Source organism: Dromiciops gliroides, chromosome 1 (assembly GCF_019393635.1).
Source record: "Dromiciops gliroides isolate mDroGli1 chromosome 1, mDroGli1.pri, whole genome shotgun sequence".
In the NCBI taxonomy this organism is placed as follows: domain Eukaryota; kingdom Metazoa; phylum Chordata; class Mammalia; order Microbiotheria; family Microbiotheriidae; genus Dromiciops; species Dromiciops gliroides.
Genome location: NC_057861.1, coordinates 649847281 through 649869308, shown reverse-complemented (window position 1 = coordinate 649869308; position 22028 = coordinate 649847281). Strand labels below are relative to the sequence as shown.

The window sequence follows — 22028 nt, the reverse complement described above, 5'->3', positions numbered from 1 at the left end:
TTGAGAAGTATTTTAAAATGTATATAAAACTATTGAATCTAAATGGCTACTTGTAAAAATCTCCTGTGGTATAATGAACAGAGAAGAAAGTTGTGGGGAGAGTATGATGATCCATTGGCAGAGGTTGATGTGCTTTCTTGTTATTTAGTGATGGCAATTGGATACAATCCCCTGGACTAGACAGAACAATTGAAAAGAAATCACATTAGCATTAAACCAGAAAGATTACATTACAATTTTCTCTAATCTATGTCCTCACTTGAATTTGTTGATGATACCCAGAAGCAAACCATTTAATTCTTGTGCTGAAATGAAGATGTTAACCTTGATTTTGTTGTCATATTACCAAGGTTTCTGATGTTTTTGTTTCTCCTAGGGAAAATCTTGTATGTGTCTCAAATTCAAATGCACATTGCCTTATAAATTCCAAGAATCTAATCACCACTCTTTTAAAAATTATCAATCCTTTGAAATCCATAAATAGCAATTAAATAGCAGTTTAGAAAATACAAGTATCATTTCGTCTTCAGAAGCAGGTCACTTTGAGACTGACTGGTTTGAGATGGTGCATCTAATTCTTTCCCCTATGAGGAAGAGTAATCTCAGAAGAAGGTTGTATTCAAAAAGCTGTGAAATTGTGAAAGCACAAAGATACCATTGTGAGACCATGCATACCCTGGGCCTCATCAAGTGCAGAGAATTCATAGAGAGCTCAATGTGCTAATTGGCTGATCCAGTTCTGAGCCCAGAGAAGCTAGAAAACATTATTTTCTCCAGTTGTCTTTACCAATGAGTTCTGCTGTGGTCAACAGTGGGAATATATCTATTTACTTTAAAAATTGCAAACACATTAGGTCCCCCTAAAAAAAAAAGGTAAGTAGCAGCACATATAGAGTAGAATGCTGGACTTGGGGTTGGGTAGTTCTAGATTCATGTCTGGCCTCTGACACTAACTGTATGGTGAAATTTAAACTACTTAGCTCTCTGTGTCTCAGAGAACTCTCAGACTACAATGTTCAGATCTAGAGTTCTCAGGTCAAACAGAAGGATGATCTATAGGCATTTATAACACCATTCCCCACCCCCACCCCCCCATCCTGAGTCTTATGCATTTACAATTAAAATATACTTAAAAGTAGAGAACTGACCTTAATATATCCTTATATGCTGAAGACATAATATTAAGCAAATGGACTTTGCAAAGGAGACCAAGGTGATATAAAAGTTCCAGAGGAGGGCAGCAAAGATAAAGAGACTAACAAGATGAACTCAGGTAGAGTGAACAGAAAAACTCATTGCATTCCTGAGTAGTAATATTTCCTTTGACATTAGTAATATTTTGGGATGAAGATTGTAATTTTGATTTTAATTGAAATTCTTTCCATGCCAGGAAACTTGCTGGTGTGGAGATAAGGCATGGGCGGCTTGAAGTTTATGGGCATGGCTTACTCCTCTTTCCAAATTATACAAAATAAAGGGTTCATATTTCTCTCTGACTGAGAAGAAGTAAATTTGCTAAGGCCATAAAGTGTGCATTATTGTTAAGTTGGAAAGAAACAAATCCCAAACCTAGAAATAATCGTTCCCAACCTACTCATATGGTTTTGAAGCACTCTAACCCTCTGTTTCCTCCTCCCAGGGAATGTAGGGTAGCAAAAAAAAGCTCTGGATCTAGAGGCAAAAGATGTGTTTTCCAGTCCTGGCTCAATAAGTCACTAGCTTTATGATTCTGAGTTAGTACAACCTCACTGAGCCTTAGTTTCCTTATTTATAAAATGGGATAATGCTATATAATTAAATTGTTCATCTTGTGAGGTTATAAGGCAAACATTATAAACACTAAAATAGTATGTAAAAGTAAGATATTATGGTATGACTTTTTATCTAGGTGTCATGGGGAAAATGGGGTAGGGGTAGGGGCAGGGGTAGGGGTTTGGGGTCCTTAGGAATTCCTCTTTAAAGAATTATACCCTCTTGTACACAAAAGCAGTTAGAATAAGATAGTTTATTTTGGGGCTGAGGAAGGGAAGGGGAAGGGAAGGGAAACCATGAAAGAAGTCCCTGGATTTCTCATGGGGAGAAAGGTATGGCACAGAGAGAGTGGCTCTGAGATACCAATCTCTTCGAGCAGGAGACAGGCAGGTACTTTTATAGAGGACTGATGGGGGTGACCATCTGACTGTGGAAAGTTCCTTTAGTGAGGGAGGACCATCCCCCACTGGTGGTGGCTGCAGATATCTCAAGCCATCTCTCTCCTCAGGACACAAAGGAAGCAGCCGCACCTAATCTTATCTCTCCAGGGTTGAGGGAGACTAGAATGAAGGGTGGAGGTGGAAGATAGCTCAGTCTGATCTGGTTCCACTTATCTCTTTAGGTGTGTATGTCTTTTGGTTTAGTTAAGGAGAAGGTTCTTTGATGTGCCCCAGAGAACTTCTGGGGTGCTATGGGCCCACAACATAGGTAAGCATATACTGTTAGGTTAAAACATTTCTTTAAGACCTATTTAGGGCTTCTGGACTAGGGAAACAGGAGTATAAGCATTATACATTGAGGCAGCTTGGTGTAGAGAAAAGAACATTAGACTAGGAGTCAGGAAACCTGGGTTGAGGGCCCAGATCAGGGCCCAGTCATGTTGATTCTCATCTCTGGGTCTCAGTTTACTCCTCTATATAGGAATCTTGGGAGTGGCAGCACCTCATTCTTCACTTTTAGTTTGGTCCTCTCAGGGATCATCTGGAGAAACAATTCTTATGGAAAAGGGACCAACCATCCTCATCAACTACCAACCAACTGCCACCCATAGGGCAGGCATACCAATTTAGATGAAGTGGCAAGGCATCCTGGGGGAGAGACAGAAGGCAGCATGTCCTAAGCAAGTCAAACCACCACTGTCACCTTGATTATCATATCTTCTGTGATGATTAAAAAGATTAGAGAGATAGTTTCTGGGTAATTTAATCCTTTTACTAATGAGGTCAGCATGTTATTTATAAAAGGATGGCCATTTGGATATCTCTCTTAGACCTAAGATCCTTCATAGTGGTGGGCTTATAGTTTATATGACTTTCAAAGGTATCCTGAAGGATGCCTAATAATGTCAGATTGGTTAACACAATAGGAGGTGGGCTATCTTGGGGTATGTGACTTAAGTCACTCAAATCTTGGTCAAAGAGACCTCAATGTCCATATCTCCTGTCTTGATAATAGGGAAAATCAACATTTTCACAGACCTGTCTGAGCAAACACAATGAGCAGGAATACACCCATTAGTCCAAAATTAGAATTTCTTTTACTGTCTGATTAGAACTTATTCTGGGTAAATCTCTAAGAGAGATTTCCCACACTGGTTAGTTTCTGGATGAGGAAGTAGAAAGAAAAAACCTTGTTCCTGATTCGATAATTAGTTATTAAATATGAAATAATTAATTTCTCACACCTCTTAGACTCTGATGGATATAACTCAGGACCCTGAACTGAAGAGTCTTGGCAATAGCAATGCTTTTAGTATGGTGCCTTCATCATCCTGGGAAGAAGCCCCTGTGGAGATGTAGCTTGGCAACTGCTCTTGGGGGGCTATAGTCACAACTACTGAGGACTCAGAAAAGAAAGTTCATACTACCAAAGTCCTCTATCAGGATGAGAAATGAATAAAATTTCCTGATTGGAAATGACATAAAAGGGGAGGCATTGCCATGTGTTTTGATGTTGTATGCTAAGGACAATGGGACTTGAAGCTGAAACAGTCCATATGTTTGGTCTATTAGAATATGAGCTCCTTGAAAGCAGGGATTGTTACATTTCCCTCTTTCAATAACCAGTATTTAGCACAGTGCTTTACATAGAGTAAGTGTTTAATAAGTGGTATGAAATAGGGGTATCTCAGAGGATTGGTATGAGAACAGATTTAACTAATCTTAAAGTGCTCTAGAAGTGTATGCTATCATTCATAAGGTTAGAAAGAGAAAGGAAAGGAAGTCGACTATAACTGACAAGATGGGGAGAGTGGCAACTGGAATTGAGGACTTCCCATATTCTTTCTGCTGTAACAGTTCTCTACTGGATCTGGTAGTGAGAATGACAAAGGGTTCTTTGGGGGAGACTTGTGACCTAGATCAGGGGGCTAGTTCACCCAAAGAATTGGAGGCTTATGAGGAATCTTGTAAAATAAAAAGAGATGTATTAAGAGAGGAATATATGGCCAGGGAACAGATTATTTTGGTGACTGTCCCACTGGTGTAAGAGAAGACTGGTCTTTTGTATTTTTACCAGACAGAAGGGAGGGGAAGAACATTACAAAGAACTGGGAGGGAATTACAAAGCAAGAAGAAACACAAAATAAACTGGGGCCAGACAACTAAGAGGGGGTCTTTGATAATGGGGTATCAGTAGAGTATGTAGCATCCATCCAGATCTTGCATATCATTTTGCAGACCTTAACATTGCTCATCAGCATACTGGGGCCATGCCCTACCATGCCTCATTCCTGAGATGGGAGAGAGCTGTTTTCCCCTTGGTCTAGGGGATTTGAATCTTTTGGATTTCTTGTGGTCCCACTACAGTTAAGGCATTCCTTTTTAGCAAATATGATGGACAGAAGAGTTGATGCACGACTAAGATGGCATGGGGTTCTACAAAGAGTGCTAGATTAGATGGCATCTGAGGTCCTTTCTAACTTGTAGGTACTATGATTATTGTACATTGTGAATTGAATGTAAGGTTTATAGAAATCTACAAAGAATAAATTTTGTATCCGGACTATGCGGTGTTTTGGTTAATCCACTTCTCTGACTAATGTAGTATTACCAGTTTTCAGAGAATTAGAATGCGGGAGGTTTTCTGTATTTTAAGGGAATGAATTGAGAAATAGAAGAATATTGAGTCACTCTCATTAAGCAACAACTTTAGTAGTTTATGGATCTAAAACTTCTGAGAAGAAAAATCTTCTACCTTTATCTTCCACAAAAGCTGTTTATAATCCCTCTCTACATTAGCAGATAATTTTGATGAATTATTACATTTGGAAACATTCAGCTCTAGGTGACCAGCTCTCCGGAGGTGTAATTCTCTAAATATTGCTAGCTGATTTTCTGAGAACAGATAGTCATCTATATTTAAAGGCTTTACTAAATGGTAGAACTGGCCAGTTCTTGCAGCATGTAGGCACAGCCTTTGAGAAACTATGGTTATGTTATGGGCCTAGCACCCCAGAAGTTTTCTGGGGTACATCAAAGAAACTTCTCCTAGAGAAACTAAACCAAAAGACAGACACACCTAAAGAGATAAGTGGCCCCTGATAGGGACTGAGCTAGCTCCCACCATCACCCTTCATTCCAGTCTTCCCACCCCTGGGGAGATAAGATTAGGTGTGGCTGCTGCATTTGTGGCATGAGGGGGAGAATGATGGCTTGAGAGATCTGGAGCTTCCCCTCACCCAACTTCTCCTAGCCACCAGCAGTGGGGGATGGTCCTCCCCCAATAAGGGAACTTTTCACAGTTGGACGATCACTTCATCTGACAACCATTGGTCCTTTATAGAAGTATCTGCCTATCTTCTGCTCAAGGAAATATGTATCTCAGAGCCATGCCTTCTCCCCATGAGAAGAAGTCCAAGGATTTCTCTCTTGGTTTCCTTTTCCTAGTCCCTAAATAAATTATTATTTTATCCTAATTGGATTTGTGTGCAAGAGGGTGTAATTCTTTTTTTTTATGTTTTTAATAGAATTTTATTTTCTAAAATATATAAAAACAAAATTTTAACATTAATTTTTTAAAAAAACTTTGTGTTCCAATATCTCTTTTCCCCCTCCATTCCCACCCCCACCAACAAGAACTCAAGCAATTCAAAATAAGTTATACATGAATAGTCATGGAAAAATTCCCATATTAGCTAGTTGTGAGAGAAAACAGTCAAAAACCCCAAAACTTCAGATTAAGGAATTGTCAAAGAGGAAAAGAAAAAAAATTTAAATGTGTTTCCATCTGTTTTCAGATACTATCAGTTCTTTCTCTGCAGATGGGCTGCAATCTTCATAAGTCCTTCAGGGTTATATTGGATCATTGCTTTGCTGAAAATAACCACATGCCTCCCAGCAGATCATCCCCCACTATTGCTGTTATTTTGTATACAGTACATTTCACTCTGCTTCAGTTCATGTAGGTCTTTCCAGGTTTTTCTGATAGTATCCTGTTCATCATAACCTGTATATAGTACCTTAAGCTTGACAGAGAATTTTCTTCATAAAAGCCCAGCAAAGTAGGTACCATATGTTTTGCCATTATAATCAATCATCATAACTATTTCCCTCCATCCCACTCCCTTCCCATGACATTAACTCTATCTTCTTTTTGCCTATTCCTCCTCAGAAGTGTTTTACTTCTGACTATTCTCTCCCTCACTATGCACTCCCTTTTTTCACCCTTCCTTCCTTATCCTCTTCCCCTCCTACTTTCCTGCAGGGTTAAATAGATTACTCCTCCCAATTGGGTATGAAATCTATTCCCACCATGAGCCCACTCCAATGAGATCAGGGTCCCTGAGCTAATTCTCTGTTCTAAATTTTTCTTCCTCCCTCCCTCCTCAACTCTCCCTATGAGATCAAGCAATTCAATATGTCATACTGGTGCAGTAATGCAGAAAATCTTCATCTTCCTTGAAAGTGTTTTGCTTTTTACTGCTCTCTCCCCCAATCTTCCTTTTCCTCCTTCCCTTCTCCCCCTCTCCTCAGGGCAAAAATATATTACTATACCTACTTGAGTATGTATGTTAGTCCTTCTTTGAGCCAATTCTGATGATATTAAGGTTCACTCACTCCCCAACTCCTTCCCCCTCTTCTACTCTCCTCCATAAGCTCTTTTCTTGTTTCCTTCATGTGAACTACCTCTCCCCAGACCATCTCTCTCCTTCTCCCTCTCCCAGTTTATTCCTCCTACATCTCAACCCTATTTCAATGATGTCATCATGGATTAGTTAGGTGGCACAGTGGACAAAGCACCAGCCCTGGACCCAGGAGGTCCCAAGCCCAAATCCAGCCCCAGACATAAGACACCCCACCCTGTCTGCCCCACAAAGAATAAAACATAAATGCTTTGCAGATATCATCCCTTCATATTCAGTTCATAATTGTATCTTCTGTGAGTTTCTCACTGAGATAGTTCTTATGATTTTGAAGTATTATCTTCTCATGTAGGAATATAAATGGTGTGATCTTTTAATATCCCTCATGAAGTCCTTTTCCTGTTTATTTTTTTATGCTTCTCCAGGGTCTTGTATTTGAAAGTCAAATTTTCTATTCAGTTCAGGTCTTTTTATCACAAATGCTTGAAAGACCTCTTTCTCATTGAAATCCCATTTTTGCCTTTGAAAGATTATAGTCAGTTTTGCTGGGTACATGATTTTTGCCTGTAGTCCCAGTTCCTTTGCCCTCTGGAATATCATATTCCATGCCCTTCGGTCCTTTAATGTAGAAGCTGCTAGATCTTGCTTTATCCTTATTGGAGCTCCACAGTATTGAATTCCTTTTTTTTTTTTTCTAGCTGCTTGCAGCATTTTCTCCTTGACCTGGGAGTTCTGGAATTGGGCTATAATATTCCTGGAGGTTTTCCTTTTGGGATCTCTTTCAGGAGGTGATCTGTGGATTCTTTCAATTTCTATTTTAGCTTCTGCTTCTAGAATATCAGGGCAATTTTCCCTCACAATCTCTTGGAGGATGGTGTCTAAGCTCTTGTTTTGGTCATGGTTTTCAGGTAGTCCAATGATTTTCAAATTCTCTCTCCTAGATTTGTTTTCCAGGTCAGCTGTTTTTCCAAGGAGATATTTCACATTGCCCTATATTTTTTCATTCAATTGGATTTGCTTTACTGTGTCTTGGTTTCTCATAAGGTCACTAGCTTCCATTTGTTTAATCCTAATTCTTAGGCAGTTATTTTCATCAGACAGTTTTTCAATCTCCTTTTTCATTTGGCTTTTCAAACTGTTGACTTTTTTCTCATGACTCTCCTGCATCGCTCTCATTTCCCTTTCCATTCTTTCCTCCTTTTCTCTACATCTTCTTTCTATTTCTCCTACTTTCTTTTCAAAGTCCCTTTTGAGAGCTTCGATGGCCTGAGACCAGTTCATATTTTTCTTGGAAGCTTTGGATGTTAGAGGTTTGACCCTGTTATTATCTTTTTCTTCTTCTTCTGAGGTTGTATTGTGCTCTACCTTACCCCCAAAGAGGTTTTCAATGGTCTTCTGCTTTCTCTGCCTACTCATCCTGGCTTACTATTTCTTGGCTTTTAACTCCTTCTTAAAGTATGGCTCTGCTTCCACTGTTCAAGCTACAGTGTGGCCTGGGGGATGGTTGGGCTTCTTCTCAGCCTTCCTGGCCTCCCATTCACTTGATTTTAAACTCTCCACTGGGGGGTAGGGGTGGGGCTGCTTCTTGGCTCTGCTCCTGTTCCCAGCTTCAGAGGGTCCCAGGTGTTTTGGTTTGGGGGGGGGCAGGTTTTAATCTCACCTGGCCTGTTCTTAGGTCCGGAGATAACCTCAGGCCTACTTACTAAGCAACCAACCAGCAAAGCTTTCTGTGGTGTGGTTTTTAGCTTCTGATGAGCCTGCCTGCTCCCCTCCCCAACCTGGGCCTTCCGCCACTCAGGATTTCTTTCTGGTTGCCCACTGGGGAGGGACAGTCGAATACTTCCTCCCAGTCCACTGGTACCCCTGCACTTACACCGACCCCCCCCCCCACCACCACCACCAGCTATTCAGCCTGATTATGTGCTCGGTTCCAGAAGATGCCGGTGCTGCAGCCAATTCAGAGGCTCTGGGGCAAATTTCTCAGGTGGGTATCTGGTGTGTGGGCCCAATTGCGGGGTCAGAATTTATTCATGGGCCAGCATGGCCCCCCGAAATCTATCTATAGCTGTAGAAATCTCTCAGCCCAAAGTTTTGTGTGTTTTTCTGCCCCAATGGTTCTTTTATTGCTATTTTTGGGGTGATTGTATCAGGATCCCTCTGTTTAATGTCTTTCCTCTATCTTGGCTCCGCCCCTCTTAATTCCTCGAGGGTGTAATTCTTTAAAGAGGAATTCCTAAGGACCCCTACTCCAAACCCCCACTTATTTCCCCATAACATAATTAGAGGCCAACATTGCAGGGTATGGAAAATTCCTCTTTCCTCTTACCACATAAAACCCAGAGTTAGGAATCTCCCTTTTGGGTTTCTTTTCTCCCTTTGTGTCCCTCTCCCATCTGACTCTTCTTCTCGTTTGAGTCACAGAGAGGTAGAAGTGGTCAGCTTTTGCACGTGACAGTGACAGGCAGTCTGGGTCTCCCTCCCTCCCCAAAAGCTCAGCCAGACATCTGAACCAAGCTTGGACCCTCAGACTCCATGTTTCTGGGTAAGAACTTGTGTGTTTTTGTGTCTATCCCTTGCCAGAGCTCATCTCTTCCATGAGATGGGCATCCCACATCTCCCTCCCTTGAGAAAGCTCAATCTAATGTCTGAACCACATTCAGCCCATTTTCCTTAGACAGGATGATATCTGGGTACAGCCATGGAGCAGAAAAAGGGTGTTCTGAAAGGTTCACCTCTGGGTTGCATCTTAAGAGATTGGACTAAATTAGAATTTACAAATTTGAAAAAGAAATGCATGATCTATTATTGTAATACTGTTTGGCCAAAATATCATTTGAAATCCCAAGAGAATTGGCCTTTACATGGAACTCTTAACTATAACACCATTTTGCAGTTGGACAAGTTTTGCAGGCATGAAGGGAAATGGACAGAGATTCCATATGTACTGGCCTTTATGGCTTTAAGCCAGAACTCAAAAGGAAAGGAACAGACCAGAATATGCCCAGTAAAACCAACTGAATCTAAGGTTGCTATCAATAACCCTAAAAGGCCTCCTTCCTCACAGGAATTCAATGATTTCTTAGATGACTGCCTCCTGCTGGTAGGAACAAGCAATTAGTTAAACTTTCTGGCACCCACTGGACCCCATCCCCTCCTGCTTCCCAATATCATTCCCTGCCTGTTCCTCACTTCACCCCTTCTTCCCCACCTGCTTCCATCCCTATGGGTAAACCCCGGGCATACCACTCTATGACTGGGATTCTTCTTTGCCCACCAGCTGATCTCAGAACCAATCTCCTGTGCCTTTCACAGCCAAGCTTTGGCCACACTTGGAGTGGATGTCAGTATTCTTCTATTTGCCCCACCAAACAACTGTCTCCACAATCCATACAGCCATACCCTTCACAGCTGTACCCCTGTCTTAATATGGGGTGCTGCAATACATTCCCTATTCTTCTATTTCTTTCATTCAGCAGCCACTCCCATCTGCTTTACCTCATCTGCAGTTGCCATGCCCATTCTCCCAGTCCCCTTTACCCCCTCCCCCACCCACTCCACAGCTAAAGACTGCTACCCCTCCCCCATCCACTCCACTAATTACCTTGGCTCTTCCACCCAATCCTCAGACTCCATCTCCACCTGACCCTCTGCAGGTGACTATACCTATTCCATCAGCCCCCTAGTCCCCTTCCCAACCTGCTTCACCCAGGTCCCTACTAGCGTCTTCCACTGCTCCTCTGCTTCCATTATGAGAATTGCCCATTGGGGAGGGTACAACCCCAATACATGTTCCTTTTCCATGAGAGATTTGTCTCAGATTAAAGAGAAATTGGGGTGTTACTCAGAGAACCCCACAAAGTTTATAGATGGCTTTAAGTCTGTGACAATGCAGTTTGACCTTTTCTGGACTGACTTGCAAATTATTCTTGTCAGATATTGTAGCCCGATGAGAAAAAACAGATTTGGGACCTGGTTGTCCAAGTGGGTGATGAATGTTCCGAGGTTGGAAATTGGGCTGGGGTTCCTGGAACTACAGCTGTTCCAACTGTAGACCCAATATGGGACTATCATGAAAGAGAAGACAGGGCCCATAGAAACCACATGATCATTTGCCTTGTTGAGGAAATGAGAAGGGGGATTAAGAAACAGGTAAATTACAAGAAAGTGAAGGAGATCACACAGGGGCCAAAGGAAAACCCCGCTCTTTTCATGAGTTGCCTGGTGGACTCTCTGAAAAAATATATTACTCTAGATCCAGAAAGGGATGTAGGAATAACAGTCCTCAATATACATTTTATTAGCCAATCTGCTCCTGACATTAGGAGAAAACTCCAGAAATTAGCCTGGGGTCCCCAAACCCCACCCTCACAACTCCTTGATATTGCTTTTAAGATTTTTTTATAACAGGGACCTTGGACTAGCCAAAAAGAGAGAAAGGAAGGATCGTTCCCACTACATAGAACAAGCCTCCCTAATAGCAGCAGCCATCACATCTGCTATCAGCAGATTTCTGGGTGGCCAAGATTCTGGAAGCTGCAGTAAACTGGGACACTGGAGTGGGGGATGCTCCTCAAAGGTGAGGCCACCTCCCCTAACTCCTTGTCCCCAGTGCAGCCTCCAAGAGGTTGGCAGAGCAAAAACCCAGGTTCCTGCAGTCCAATCTCCTGTGGACTCTGAATTCCGTGGGCCAGGGACTGGCCAGCCCCCTGTTACTGAAATTTCTATGGCCAAGCTCAGGGTCATGCTCGATGTAGGAGGTAAGTCTATGGATTCCTTAACATACACAAGGGCGACCCCTGTCTTACTTTCTCATTCAGGTTCCACTATTTTATCAAAGCAGCAGGTTGTTGGGAGTGGGGGAAGACCCCTTAAATGTAGGCTGACACTGACTTTTATGTGTATGCATGAGGATCACAAATTCCATCATCCCTTCCTGGTTTTACCATCTTCACCTTGGCCCTTATTTGGGGTGTGATGTCAAGAAAAAGTGAGCTCAGTGAGAAATTCCTAGCTTATGGGCTCTTAGTTCATTGCATAAACCAGAAGAAATAACCTGTAGCTATCTCACTGTTGTTGATCTGTTTACTGCTATTCTTAAAATCTTTCATAGTAGAATAGTTTAAAATTGGGAATTATTTGTAATGTGTAAATGTTGCAAAGGAAAAAATATTTTTTTAAAGTCCTTAACCATTGAATTGCACTGAATTAAGAACAGCTTTTTTGTCTTTGGTTTGATTACTTAACTCTGGTAAAGCAGGCCATGCCCTATCTTGCATTAAGCCTTGCCTGCCTCCACTGAAGAAAAGAAAAAAGCAGCCCCAAACTGTTTCTATAATATTGCTTTCCCTCTCAAGAAGCCAGTGAATCAGAAACTGGATTGGAGGAACAGAAATTCCATTAATGATTTGTCTTACATAATAGCTTTTTTTTTTTTAAGTAATGTTGGGGTATTCAGGAGGACCTGAGTTCAAATCTGACCTCAGACACTTTACACTTACTAGCTGTGTGACCCTGGGCAAGTCACTTAACCCCAATTGCCCTGCAAAACCCCCCCAAAAACCCCAAAACAAAACAAAAATGTAAGGTTGAGCCAAAGGAGCTGCCCAAGTGAAAAAGTTATTCCAGCCCTTTCTCACTTTTACTGTAAAATCCATATGGAGTCTTCATAATGTTATTTCTCCTCACAGAAGTGATAGCTGTTCTAAACACACTTAATAGTTCATTCTATGAATCAAGCAGGAAATAATCTATTCCCGTTTAGATTGATGGGAATCCAGGGATCAGGGTATAAACACTTGTGAGGTGTCCTAGAAAGATGTTAGAGGAGGCATGATACAAAATGGAGCAAAGATGGAAGGTTGAATTTTCTTAGGCCTTGAGAGAAAAAAGAAAATTGGTTTTGGAAGTTGATCCAAACATTCTGACTATTTACCAGGGAGGGAAACCATCACATACAAAAAGAGATGAAAGAAAAGAAAATTGTTCTTTACTTATGGGCTTCTTGTATTATGTGACACAGCTGTGCCCTCAGCTTGTCTCCAGAACTCTCTTACTTTTGCCTGAAAAGGTGGGGAAACTAAAGCTTCTACCATGGTTCAGGAGTGAGGGAAACTGGGTAACCAGGTGCAGTGATTTAAAAGCTTGCCTTGACACAGGGGCCATAATGATGAATTGGAGTGTTTATAGGAGAAAAACATTCTCTCTCATTACAAAGCCAAATGTTAAGGCCACAGGCTTTCCTCCAAATTGGAAGCCAACCCAAGGTGTTGGCAGGTATAGGCATTGAAAAAGTCAACCCTTCCATGTGCTTTATTAGCACTCTCAGCAGACTGAACTTGGTTGTCTGCCAGCATGGAATAGATCCAGATTAAAAAGAAAAAAATGTCACGAGTACTCAAATAGAATCCAAGGCCTGATGGGAGATGAGCACATGGTTCATGGACTGCCATCCAGGACTCATTTACAACTGAATGGTTTGGGTCTGTATGGCATAGGAAATCACCACCACTGTAGATACACACACACACACACACACACACACACACACACACACACACACACACACACACGTGCCTCCAAAGGCTATCTGTGCGGGACCACTTTATTTAAAAGGGTAACCTCAATCTCTTCTTCATCTCCTAGATAAACAAACAGACATTTTAAAAAGAGTCTATTTTCTTGTAACATATGGGGAATCACTGCCCTCTGTGATGTGCATGTTTTTTAAATTGAGCTCTTACTTTGGATTCCAGATTACAAAATGGGTCATGAGCCAATCTGAGGTTATTGAATTCTACTTAACATCAACACTTTTATTGCACATTTGAGCAGAATTGTCTTTATTAGCCATTCCTTAGTAGGAGCTAGACAGATGGATTATATGTTCAGCTCAAAGTTAGCACAAGGGTTCAAATGTACATTTATAAAGAGGACTCATTGTTCAGTATCCAATCACAAATTCCCTCCATAGAATTATAGTCTATTGTGAGGAAGATTTATTGATCTGTTGATCCATTTAGTAAATATTCAATTAAGTCTCAAAGATATTTAATAAAATGTCATCTTAGTCTAAAGAGTAGAACTGGGAAGGTAGATCAAAGAAAAATTATTAAGATAGGGATTCTTAATTAGTCTTATGATTATGAATTCTTTTGGCAATCTGGTGAGGCTTACGCACCCCTTCTCAGAAAAACGTTTTAAATGCATAAAAATAATTACATTTGGTTACAAAGGAAACCAATTATATTGAAACAAATAGTTAATTTTTCAACACCCCCAAAGCAAGTTAACGTACCCCAGACTAAGAGCTCTTGCAATTAAACCATTGTAACAATTCCCTCAATTGTAATAAAATAACTATTTCTCAGTCATAAGGATTATTTAATAGTTAAAGACAACATTGAAAAATGTATGTTTATATATATACTGTGCACTAAGACACTTTTCTGCGTCCTAATGGTATGGCTGTGACCATGGGTCCTTGAAGGCTATGCCAGTTATCAACTGAAGCACAAGCTTGGGGTATTCCCAAAATTTATCCTATAAAGCTGGAGAAGTTTTTAATATGGTCTTATAAGCCTGGTGATGTCTATTGAAACAGTACTGGCTTTGTTAAATTTAGAGAGGATCATAGAAAGCTGGCCAATAGGTGATATGTTTTTCTAACAGCATCTTTTAAGGATCTTTGAATTTGAAATTAGGCCATGTGGGTCAGCTAGGTGGCGCAGTAGATAAAGCACCAGCCCTGGATTCAGGAGGACCTGAGCTCAAATCCGGCCTCAGACACTTGACACTGTGTGACCCTGGGCAAGTCACTTAACCCTCATTGCCCTGCAAAAAAAAGAGAGAGAGAGAGACAGAGAGAGACAGACAGACAGACAGACAGACAGAAAAGAAATTAGGCCATGAAATGTGAAGAGGATATAATCTGTATTTGTGGAAATGATACCTGCCTGAGGGAAGTTAGAGTTCTTTCAAGGAATTAAACAAAATGTGTGGGTGCATGCCTGTGTGTGTGTGTGTGTGTGTGTGTGTGTGTGTGTATGTGTGTATACACAGATACATGCATTTCATAGTGCTTCAAATATAATATCTGAATAAATGTTTGTTAAATATGAATTCATTAGCTATGTTTCAAATAAAGATTGGCATTTGCTTTAAAAGCATTTACTGCATATTTCTTTGAGACCTTGCCCTCTCTAGCTTCTGGGCATTTCTACAACTATCTCTATTGCCTTGAATAGTCTTCCTCTCTTTCCTTTTCTGCTCATTGAAATCTTGATCTTTTGAGAGTCAGATCAAATGTCACAGCTTCCTTGATCCTTCTTTAATCCCCTCAAATGGAAGTGAGTCCTCCAATTTCTCTTCCCTCTCCATCTGACGTCACCTATGCTTTTTATCATATAGTAACTTGCATTATAGCTATTCCTATGTATACATATATATGTATATACATACATACATGCATATACATTAAGCTTCTTGAGGGCAAGAACTATGTTCTTTTCTATATTTCTATCCCCAACACATACTACAGTGCCTTTACTCATATAGGCCTTTAATTTGTTGTGTTTGTTGAATTATATTGAAATCTCTGGCAGGATTCAAATGGCAAATAGGAAGCAATGGACATTTTCACCACCATGAAGATGTAATTTGTCTTGAATTACTATCACAAGGTTGGCCTCCTCTATGTTAATGGACTAATTAAACTGAAAATTTAGAAGCTCTTGCTTAATCTTGGGTCAGACCTGGGAATACTGGGTCTTGTGCACCTTCTATTTTTAATGCCTCAGGAGGCCAAGGAATGTGTTTTATCCAAACCTTCTTTTTCCATCAAGTATTTAACCCTGTTCTTTATAAACAATAGGGGTCAAATGAATGTTCAATTAAATTACACCTACACAATTCCAAATGTTTTCTAAATTTAAAAAAGTATAGTTTATGAATATGTTTATGTGTATACATACATGTATATATGTACATGCACACATGCATGTGTGTATATACCCATGTCTAATGTGCTTTACATATTGTATGGCCGTGGTAGATAGGTGATATGATACAGTGTTAAAGCATTGGGCCTGGAGTCAGGGAATCCTGAGTTCAAATCCAGTATCAGGCACTTACTAGCTATATGACCCTGGGTGAGTCACTTAAGTTTTGTCAGCCTCAGTTTTCTCAACTGTAAAATTGGGATAAGAATAGTCCCTAACTCCCAGGGTTACTGTGAGGATCAAATGAAATCACTGCAAAGAATTTAGCACAGGTCCAGGCACATAATAGATGCTACATAAATATAAGTTGTAATGATCATGACAATGATGATGATGTGTCTATATCTGTATGTCTATCTGTATATTGTGTAAATATGTTTTTGTCTCTATGTATAAGTGTATTCCATATCTATATATATATATATGCATAGGTATATATGTCTATGTGCATAGTTGTCTATGTCTATGTCTATGTAACAGAATTATTGGTTCAGTGGTTTAGCCATCCAAAGATTTTTGACATTGTAAAAATGATGAAATCTGCCACATTAAGAGTAGTAGAAAAGTCTGGGTGGTGGACACTACCTAGACTAATTGCTTAATTTTTACCAGTTAGGAAACAGGCTCAGAGAGGTTTTCGCAATAAATGCCAGAGCAGGAACTGTGCCAATGTCTCCTGCCTCCCATAACAACCAGAACTGGAAGAGATCTCAGAAGTCATCTAATCCAACCTCTTACTTCACAGATGAAGAAACTGAGATCCAGAGAGTTTGACTTGACCAGACTCACATAATTAGTGATGGTCAGAGGAAGCATTTAAACCTAGGTTTTTTGACACCTCCAGTTCCACTTCAGCTCTATGTTCTGTCTACTATGCTCTTGCTAACTTGGGATGTAATTTTAAAATTCATCCCATAATTAGTCTAGAATTTGCCATTTATTAGTTGGTGGACTGAACTAATAGATTAATCAAAACTTTTAGGACCAATTCGTTTATTAAGAGTTCTCCTCAGCTCTTCCTATGCTATGTCATGTTAGGATTGACTGCTAGCACCTTCTACCTCAAAGAGTAGGGAGGTGGTAAGTCCATGGAAGAGTTTGTTTGTTTTCACCTAGCTTTCCAATATAGATTTCATCATATAATCAAATGGAAAACTTTCCGTTGTTAAATAGTGTGAGGACCTTTTGATTCATTATTCTGGACCTGTAGTAAGTATGTAGTCTGGATTGAAGAGACAGGTGTAAGGTTAAATCCTTTCAGATACAAGGGTGACTGGGGGCAGCTAGGTGGTACAGTGGATAAAGCACCAGCCTTGGATTCAGAAAGACCTGAGTTCAAATCCAGCCTCAGACACTTGACACTTACTAGCTGTGTGACCCTGGGCAAGTCACTTAACCCTCATTGCCCCACCCAAAAAACAAAAACAAAACTGATACAAGAGTGACTTTTATTGGTTTAACTTATAAGAGGAAGCATTGCCCTTGAGGGGAATTACCCTCCTTTTCCATTATGACCTCATTGACAAACTTCCTTCCATTTTAGCCTTCTTTCTCTCACACTCCTACCATCTTACTGTACTTAAGATAAGGTAGATTCCCCCCAGAGGTCATTGAATATAGAGGTTTTTACCTTCTCCAGTACCAGGTATGTCTCATATCTCTTCCTCCTTGTCTTTGACACAAATATTAGGACAGGAGAATGAGACTTTCACTTCACGCAACATTTTTACTTTAGACCCTAACCCTATACTTGCATTACTCAGAACTTTCTCCTTCTTTGATATTAACTCCATGTGACTATCCAGATCTTAGTTGCAATTATCGACTGGCCCCCTCAGTAGTTCTTCTTTCTAGTTCAATGAATTTAGGAACTGGCTTACCATCTTCTCCTCCATGTTGATGGCCCCTCAAACTCTTCAGCATTCCAATTCATCAATCAACTCAACTCTCATAATTTTAATTTTCATTCCAACCCAGCCAAAATTTATTCATATATTTTACCAGTGGTTCTCAAATTATGGTGTGGAGATCCCTGGAGATCCTCAGGGGGCTCCCAAGATGCTTTCAATTGGTCCACAAAGTAAAAATAATTATCATAATAATACTAAGGCATTTTTAATGTTTAACATAGTGAATATTGATAGGTTTTAAAGAAATTATTATAATGATTATGCTAATAATGATAATAATAGCCTTTATATTGTGCTTTAAAGTTTGCAAAGCACTTTGCATGTTATTTTATTTGATCCTGACAAGAATACTATGAAATAGGTACTATCTTTATCTCTATCTTACCTCTGAAGAAACAGAGGCACAGAGATTTTTGTATATGTCATTCTCACTTTCAATCTCACTGCTCAGTTTCTGAATTTCAGGAGTATCATTTTACCATGTTATATTTTGCAAGCCTAAAACTCACTTTGGTTAAAACCATGGTATAGTCATCAATTGATAAACCATAAGCCACAAGAATTTATATGGTAATTTGATCAATAAGCAACTCTTATGTAATAGCTGGCCTGTAATGAGAAAGCTTGGATTTCAGTCATTTATTTTCACAGAGTAGTCGATTACACATCTGTAAATATTATTAAGCTCCTTGAAGTCTGCCTGTCAAAATTAACTTTCTTTGCTCTACAACTGTAGGTCATTTAAAAAGTAAAATTTATGTGACTCATGATATTTTCCATCTAGTGACATAATGGATTCAAGTTCATCATGTGGAAAAATACAATATTCCATACTCTTAAGTCTACCAAAAGAGGCTGATTTTTGTTTTCTGTTGTCTAAGTGAAATTTGCAATTTAAATTGGGAATAAAATGGAATGACAATTCTACATTTATTGTTCCTAACACTTTAAAAAAATAATATAGTATATTATTTTTATATGTAGTTATATGTAGAGATAGTTTTCAACATTTGTTTCTATAAGATTTCTAGTTTCAAATCTTTCTCCCTTCCCCCCTCCATTCTCCCTTCCCAAGACAGCAAGCAATCTGATATAGGTTATATATGTACAATCACATTAAATATATTTCTGCATTAGTCATGCTGTGAAAGAAGAATCAAAGCAAAAGGGAAAACCTTCATAAAAGCAAAACAAAAAAAGTAGAAATAGTATGGTGCAATCTGCATCTAGATTCCACAATTCTTTTTTTCTGGATTTGGAGATTATTTTCCCTCATGAATCCTTTGAAACTAACTTGGACCATAGTGTTGCTGAGAAGAGTCAAGTCTATCACAGTTGATCAACACATAATGTTGGTGATATTGTGTACAATGTTCTCCTGATTCTGCTCATCTCACTCAGAATCAATTCATTTAAGTCCTTCCAGGTTTTTCTGAAATCCACCTGCTCATCGTTTCTTTATATGGATTTTTCTTAAAACTTTGTGTTGGGGCAGCTAGATGGCGCAGTGGTTAAAGCACCGGCCCTGGACTCAGGAGTACCTGAGTTCAAATCCGGCCTCAGACACTTGACACTTACTAGCTGTGTGACCGTAGGCAAGTCACTTAACCCCCATTGCCTAAAAACAAAAACAAAAACCAAAACCAAAAAAAACCCTTTGTGTTCTAAATTCTCTTCCTCCCTCCCTCTTCAATCCTCCCTATGGAATTAAGCAATTCACTATAAGTCATACATGTGCAATTATTCCAAGCATCACAACTCAAGTTGAGAAAGAAAATAAAATAACTTTAGCAAGAGGAACTAACAAATAAAATTATACTTCAGTCTATATTCAAATACCATCAGTTCTTAATCTGTTGATGGTTTGCATTTTTTCATATGTCCTTCTGATAGCATCCTGCTCATTTCTTTCAGTTACTATTGCTCCTCCCCTTGATATTTACTCTATTTTTCAATCTTCTTTCACCCTATCCCTCCTCAAAAGTGCTTTGCTTTTTACTGCCCCCTCCCTCAATCTGCCCTCCCTTTCTTCACCTCTCCTCCCCCTTTTCACCTTCCCTCCCACTTTCCCTCAGGGCAAAATATATTACTATACTCACTTGAGTGTTTATGTTATTTCCTGTTGGAGCCAATTCTGATGAAAGTAAGGCTCACTCATTCCCCTGTTCCTTCCCCATTTTCCCCTCCACTCCATAAGCTTTTTCTTGTTTCTTTTATTTGAGCTACTTTACATCCTTCCATCTCTCCCTTTCCTTTTCTTTCAGTGCATTTCTCTTACCCCTCAACTTTGTTTTGAAGATGTCATCATGGATCAGCTAAGTGACACAGTGGACAAAACACCAGCCCTGGACCCAGGAGATCCTGAGCCCAAATCCAGCCCTAGACATTAGCCACCACACCCTGCCTGCCCTACAAAAAACAAGGATAAATTCTTTACAGATATCTTCCCTTCATATTCAATTCATACTTGTGCCCTCTGTCTGAGTACATTCCTTTCAGCTGCCCTAATACTCAGAAAGTTCTTAGGAGTTGGAAGTATTATCTTCTCATGTATCCTTCATGATTTCTTTTTCCCATTTTCCTTTTTATACTTCTCCAGGGTCTTGTATTTGAAAGTCAAATTTTCAATTTTGTTCAGGTCTTTTCATCATAAATGCCTAAAAATCCTATTTTTCATTGAAGTCCCATTTTTTACCCTGAAATATTATACTCAGTTTTGCTGGGTAAGTGATTTTAGGTTTCAGTCTCAGTTCCTTTGCCTTCCCAAATATCATATTCCATGCCCTCCGGTCCTTTAACATAGAAGCTACTAGATTTTGTGTTATCCTGACTGTGGCTCCACAGTATTTGAATTTCTTTCTAGCTGCTTGCAATATTTTCTCCTTGACCTGGGATCTCTGGAATTTGGCTATAATATTCCTGGAAGTTTTCCTTTTGGGATCTCTTTCAGGAAGTGATCGGTGGATTCTTTCCATTTCTATTTTACCTTCTTCTTCTAGAATATCAGGGCAATTTATCCTGACAATGTCTTGAAAGATGGTGTCTAAGCTCTTATTTTGGTCATGGTTTTCAGGTAGTCCAGTGATTTTCAAATTATCTCTCCTGGATCTATTTTCTAGGTCAGCTGTTTTTCCAAGGAGATATTTCATATTGCCCTCTATTTTTTTTTCATTCATTTGGATTTGCTTTACTATGTCTTGGTTTCTCATAAAGTCACTAGCTTCCATTTATTCAACCCTAATCCTTAGGCAATAATTTTCTTCAAAGAGCTTTTTAATATCCTTTTCTATTTGGCTTTTCAAGTTGTTGACTTTTTTCTCATGACTTTCCTGAATCACTCTCATTTCTCTTTCTATTCTTTCCTCCACCTCTCTAAATTTCTTTCAATCTCTCCTACCTTCTCTTCAAAGTCCCTTTTGAGTGCTTTGAAGGCCTGAGACCAATTCATATTTTTTGGGGAAGCTTTGGATGCAGGAGGTTTAACTTTGTTATTATCTTCTTCTGAGGGTTTATTCTGATCTAGCTTGCCCCCCAAACAGCTTTCAATGGTCTGCTGTTTTTTCTGATTGCTCATCTTGACCCCCTATTTCTTGGCTTTTAACTCCTTCTTAAAGTGTAACATTGCTTCCAGGACACACTGTTCTGAGCTACAGCTTGGCCCAGGGGGTGATTAGGCTTTTTCTCAGCCTGACTCGCCTATGAGTAACTATGGCTTGCTTTCTCTTTGACCTGGAAACAGAAGTCTGATTGAAATCTGATTCTCTATGGTTGGAAGCTTGGTGTGCCTCTGCCCCTCCCCCACTGGGTGGCTGTGCTTCACTTTCCTTGTTGGTTCATAATGTGGGCTCCTTGCCCCAGTTCCAGCAGAGACTGCAGCTATTCTCCCCAAACACTGGACCCCTTGACCAGTCCTCAAGCCAAGTTTCAAAAGAAGCAGCTGAAGATTCTGAGGCTTTGGTTGGAGGCGCTGCCTGCTTGAGGCTGGTCCTGCTCTGTGCTGTGCTCCTCGTTCAGCCTGAACAACAGGTGATCCTAGTCACCTAATGAAGCTGTATTTGGCTGGAAAAGAGTCTTACTCTGTTCTTATGTGGGTTATGCTGCTCCAAGAGTATCTTATTGCATTATTTTTGGAGGTATGTAGACAGGTTTTCTGGAGCTGGGAGAGTCACAGCTTTTCTTCCACCATCTTCCCTATCACTTTTAAATTTAGGAGAATCCTCACATTCTTAATGTATTGTACCCTCATTTTCTTGCTAACCTTCTAATCCCTCATATTACTATAGTTCA

At 39.9% G+C, this 22028-nt stretch overlaps 1 protein-coding gene across 1 annotated transcript in view; it reads left to right on the top strand.

Annotated features, from left to right (window-relative positions):
- Window positions 1-10781: 10781 nt before the first annotated feature.
- LOC122753232 (copper chaperone for superoxide dismutase-like) overlaps window positions 10782-22028 on the top strand; it is a 119001-nt gene continuing 107754 nt past the window's right edge. Inside the window, exons 1-3 of the mRNA XM_044000510.1 lie at window positions 10782-10837; window positions 11243-11585; window positions 21600-21767. Coding sequence (XP_043856445.1) covers window positions 10782-10837; window positions 11243-11585; window positions 21600-21767 — 567 coding nt within the window. The remainder of the gene's footprint in view (window positions 10838-11242; window positions 11586-21599; window positions 21768-22028) is intronic.